Source organism: Terrapene carolina, unplaced genomic scaffold (genome assembly GCF_002925995.2).
Source record: "Terrapene carolina triunguis isolate 2854851 unplaced genomic scaffold, T_m_triunguis-2.0 Scaffold604, whole genome shotgun sequence".
Classification (NCBI taxonomy): domain Eukaryota; kingdom Metazoa; phylum Chordata; order Testudines; family Emydidae; genus Terrapene; species Terrapene triunguis.
Window position 1 is genome coordinate 1301987 of NW_020664955.1, and position 5070 is coordinate 1307056.

Below are 5070 nucleotides of genomic sequence, written 5' to 3' on the forward strand. Positions count from 1 at the left end.
AAACTGGCCCGGCCCGCTAGGGTGCTTACCCTGGCGAGCCGCGTGCCGAACGTTGCCGACCCCTGATCTAGAGCGTGGCTAGTGTCAGTGTGTAGTGACACTGTACTCAAAGAAATCCATTTCCTGGTAACTTTTCTCATGCTTTACAGTATTGTCAGTACACGTCCCCACTTTTGGGAAATTCACAAGCAGTAACAAACTGCCAACATGGTATGAATGGGGAGGATATTTAAATGAACAGTTATCCAGAACTACTCTCCCAAAGTGCTCATTAGATGTCAAGGCTAGGTCACGAAAATGATGCTTCACAGAAATATTTTCATAATTGTGACATTCTGAAGGAATGCCTTAGAAGCCACCTTGGATCAATTCAACTGAGGGCTGTAATACTTTAGTCTAATTCTGGTTGTTAGCCTGGTATGGGGGTGGCTGGATGGTATTTAGTGGCTTTGGATATACAGAAGGTCAAACTTGAGGATCTGGTGGTCCCTTTTGGCCTTAAACTCTATGACTCAATAAATGTGTTCTGATACTTTTAAGGACTGGGATACCTGCTAGCTCATAGCATGTCTCTGTACAGAATTTAATGTCCTTTGATAATCACTGGGAAGAAATAATCTGTCCCATAAGTCTATCAATGTAAACCTTAAATAACTGGGTGGGGGAGAGGGCACACGGGGAGATTTTACAGAAGAGTTTTGTTCTGTTACAGGAGTAGAGAAGGGTCGAACTTGAGTAAGCTGATCTCCCCTGGCAGTGAATGCATTTAGTGAGAAGAAAGATACGTTGCTGGACCGAGTCAGGTGAATATCAATGACCACTTTAGGGATAATCTTGGAATGAGGACACAGTGTACCACCTTATTCTTATGGAAGACTGTGTATGAAGGGTAGGTGATTAAAGCAAGCAGTTCGCTGAATCTCCTGGTTGATGTTACTGTCACAATAAATGGTCTTCAGTCAGGTGACAGAGGCACCCTTTCCAGAGGCTCAAATGGATAGTCCATCAGCTAGGCTAGGAGGTTAAATTCCCAAAAATGTACCAGTTCATGCACAGATGGGAAATCATTAGACCTGAGAAAAACATTAACCGAAGGGTTTACCCCACAAGCACAAAACCACTTCTGTACTGGACTGTGACATACTGCTATTCCCAAAATAACAACTTTAGGTAAACTTAGTTCCCTGCTCTGAGGGTAACAAGACCTGGTACCTGTGTGACCTAACAGTGATGATGAAGAAGGTGAATCCCATTGCGATGACCAAGCCGATATCGAGACCAAGACACAGAACGGCTGCAAAAGTCACAATCCAAATAACCTTTGAATAAGAGGCAGGGAGAACAATATTAGCTGCTGAAAAGCTCAAACAAGTAGAACACACAAACAGTGCCCCCATGTAACCTGCCACCAAAGACAGCAGCATTCACTCAGTCAAACCAATAATTCAGCTGCATCCTGTACTGATGAATGTACTTGGGATGGCTTCTCTTAGGCAGAGCTACTGTAAACCTCAGAAAGGCCCTAATGACTTTTCAGTTGAACTTTTCTGGGCAGCACCATCAAGCACTATCTTCACACAGCTCACAGTCAACTTGTGGAACTCCTTGCCTGAGAAGGTTGTGAAGGCTAGGACTATAACAGGGTTTAAAAGAGAACTGGATAAATTCATGGAGGTTAAGTCCATTAATGGCTACTAGCCAGGATGGGTAAGGAATGGTGTCCCTAGCCTCTGTTTGTCAGAGGGTGGAGATGGACGGCAGGAGAGAGATCACCTGATCATTACCTGTTAGGTTCACTCCCTCTGGGGCACCTGCCATTGGCCACTGTCAGAAGACAGGATACTGGGCTGGATGGACCTTTGGTCTGACCCAGTACGGTCATTCTTATGTTCTTAAGCTAGATTTATTATTATATTAGTAGTAGTAGTAGTATTACAACAGCATCTATGAGCCCCAGTCATGGCCCAGGAACACATGCTAGGCGCTACACAAACACAGCAGAATGAACTATGTGATGGCTGCAAACATCATGTTGGTTCTGCAACATTTTTGAGAGGGGAGATTTGGTGGGTTTACTTAGGAGGGGATCAGCTAAATGGAAAGAAAAGGGAGAGGAAAGAAGGAGAAGGGGACAGGGCAGGGGAAAAGGTGTGAAGGGAAGCTGAGGTGAAGATACTGTGAGAAGAGAGTGGAGGGCTGGAGCAAATAGCCAATCAGCATAGGGCAGAGAAAGTCAGTAAACATTCTATAGTTGTGATTGGACTGTCCAAAGGCCAGAAGGTCCCTGCTTTGGCTGCTGCTGGTCCTACCACATGGCATCTCTGGCTGGCTTTTCTCTGCAGCTCATTTGGTTGCTGTATGAAAGTAGAGGTTAGAAATGATAGCAGGTGAAGTGTCTCAACTTCACTCCTGGAACATTTCTACCCTGGAAGTGGTGACAGACAGGGATCAAAGCACTGGGCTTCAGAACCTCAACCATAGAATCAAGCTACCAATGCTGATAGATTTACTCCCCCTACTCCACCAAATATACAGGCACCATACATTTGAGGATGCAGAATCCAAAGCCCATAATACACCAGTGGCAGTGTTATGTGCAACTACAAGGGGATCCAAGTTTGCATACATAATTGTGCCCTACACCAAGAGGACTAGAAGGATGAGAAGGCCTGGCTGAGACAGGGTGCTGAGAATTCCCAACACAGGTCTGGAGCGCCATCCCCAGTGGCAGAAAAACTGTACTGAGTCCCTGGGTACCAAGACCCAGTCTCTCCCAGAAGGCGCTCATGTGCTAAATCCTGGAGTGGAGTAACAGGGGAAAGAACCCTGCTCTGGTCAACTGAAGAAAACACAACCACTCTCGTTGGAAATGGAGGCACAAGTGACCCAGATGCTCCATCCTTTCCAGGGAGTATTGACAGAGGTCAACACCAAAGTCTCCACAATCTGAGGAGGATGAAAAGTTGATGCTCAGTTGGAATCTCAAGCCTTCTTAACAGGTTTCAGTGATGTGAAGGTATCAAATGGCAATTGGGGTCATGCTCCTCTGAGCTCAGAATCCTGCATGAGGGGAGAGGGGATGTGTGTCCACACATGGTGGGAAGACAGCATGGCTCCAATGGACACTGCTTCCTATAGGTTCAGTAGTTCAGTCACCAAGAGCACACTTCCACCTACTGTGTGGATCTACTTGGCTAACACTTTTTAAAAGCAGATCCTGCATTTAAAGTGAGAGGTTGGCTATAGGTTACAGGCTGCTTTTACACCAGTATGTGTTTGAATAAATTACAGTTCAGCTAATATATTTTTGAAATGTTTTAATAAGCTGTTTTAGTTCAGCTGGAAATGATCTAGGTTCAAAGAATTTTAGAAAATCTTGTTTCCAGCTATAAGCCTTGCCAAGGAGTAGGTTACTCAAGTTTTATAGTGTTTATATATAAACAGGCTACTACAGTTATGGGCCTCTCTTGTCCCAGCTACCAAAACCACAGCATTGGCCAAGAGTAGTGAAAACAGGATGTATGATCTGGAAGCAAACCTCCTCAGCTAAGTTTCCTTTCCTTAACACGCAGAACACTAAAGGAGGTATCACACCTAGTTTATCTATTTATCAGATAGGTATGTATACCATGCTCATCACTGTGGGATCTGAGCATTCAACATTTGTCTACTTCAAACATATGTGGAGATAATTTTGTTGATTTTTTCATTACATATATTTTATTTTGGGAGAAACTTTGTTCAATATATTTGTTCTTTTTATAAAAAAAAAAAAGGATACAAAGTAATCTATAGGTGAAAGAGGACGTGGGCTGGCTTGGGTGCAGGTGAGAACTGTTTCCTTACAAACATCCAGCTCTACTAGCCTGAAGTCACCCACATAGTACCTGAACAGTTTCCCTCCCCTAACATTTTGAGGCCATAAGCAATTTGGCCTATATTGAAATAATTGCAAGTTAATTTGTAAAACTATTTCACTGCATCAAACAGCCCCTTTCAGTAATTCAACCTCTGTGCATCAGAGGACCATCTTTCCAAGAGCACCTGAATTGTTTGCTCTGCATCCTTCCCTGAAAGCACCTCCCCACTCCCCCGCCCCAAATCCCTGTGTGAGTCTTTCCCACTTACAAAATGATACTTATCCTGTCTCCACAGGGTGGGGATGTCCATAAATTTTTCAAGAAATGGGAACATGTTGACCATTACAATCGCAGCTAGTACAGCCTATGGGAGTCAGAGAAAAATAGCATTTATTCTCCTGTTAATTCGTTATGGGACTCTAAACATGCTATGAAATGGATACATAGACCACGGCTAGATGAACTGCTAAGTTAAGGTGTTAAAATATCTACATTTCAGTAATTACCGTGTATACATATATGTAGGGAGCCAGGGTGGCTGCCCTCCGAACCTGAGGGTAAAGGGCCGCTCTCTCAGCCTGAGTGGGCGGGGCCAGGCCAAGCTCGCTCCACCCCCCGGAAGGGGAGGGGTGGAACAGGAAGTATAAAGGGCGCGGCCCTTAGCTCAGTCAGGGCAGCACCAGGGAGGGAGGCAGATGCAGACTGCTCCCTTCAGACCTTGCTGTCACACCAGGGGAGGTCCTGGACCAGTGGAAACCTCACCTGGAGGACGGACTGGGGCTGCCAGGACTGCCTGCTGCCGAGTACCCAGAGGGACTGGAGGAGACGGAGGGGGAGCTGGAGCTGCCAGCAGCCAAGGACCGGGAGGAGCTGGAGGAGCCTGAGCCCGAGGGGGAGCTGGAGCTGCCAACAGCGGACTAGCCAGACGCACTGGCGGGACCAGAGGGATTCGGACGAGCAATCGGGTAGGAAGTAGCCCAGGGACAGAGCTGCACAGTGGTGAGTCTATATAGCGGAAGGACCCCGCTGACCCAGTGGTGGGACCCTCGTCCTGCCACTGTCAGGGCCCTGGGCTGGAATGCAGTGGTGTAGGGTGGGCCTGCGTTCCCCTACCCGGCCGACCCATGCCGGGACCTGTGCCGGCGCTCCCCTGCCTGAGGGGCGCGCTACTGACCTGTGCCGGCGCTCCCCTGCCTGAGGGGCGCGCTAC

The 5070-nt window shown here is 46.9% G+C and overlaps 1 protein-coding gene across 1 annotated transcript in view; it reads right to left on the bottom strand.

Moving 5' to 3' along the window:
* The window catches only part of SLC26A8 (solute carrier family 26 member 8), a 31241-nt gene that overhangs the window by 10608 nt on the left and 15563 nt on the right, over window positions 1-5070 (bottom strand). Inside the window, exons 12-14 of the mRNA XM_029913344.1 lie at window positions 4129-4224; window positions 1201-1319; window positions 1043-1073 (exon numbers count right to left, since the gene is read on the bottom strand). Of these exons, the coding sequence (XP_029769204.1) occupies window positions 1043-1073; window positions 1201-1319; window positions 4129-4224 (246 nt within the window). The remainder of the gene's footprint in view (window positions 1-1042; window positions 1074-1200; window positions 1320-4128; window positions 4225-5070) is intronic.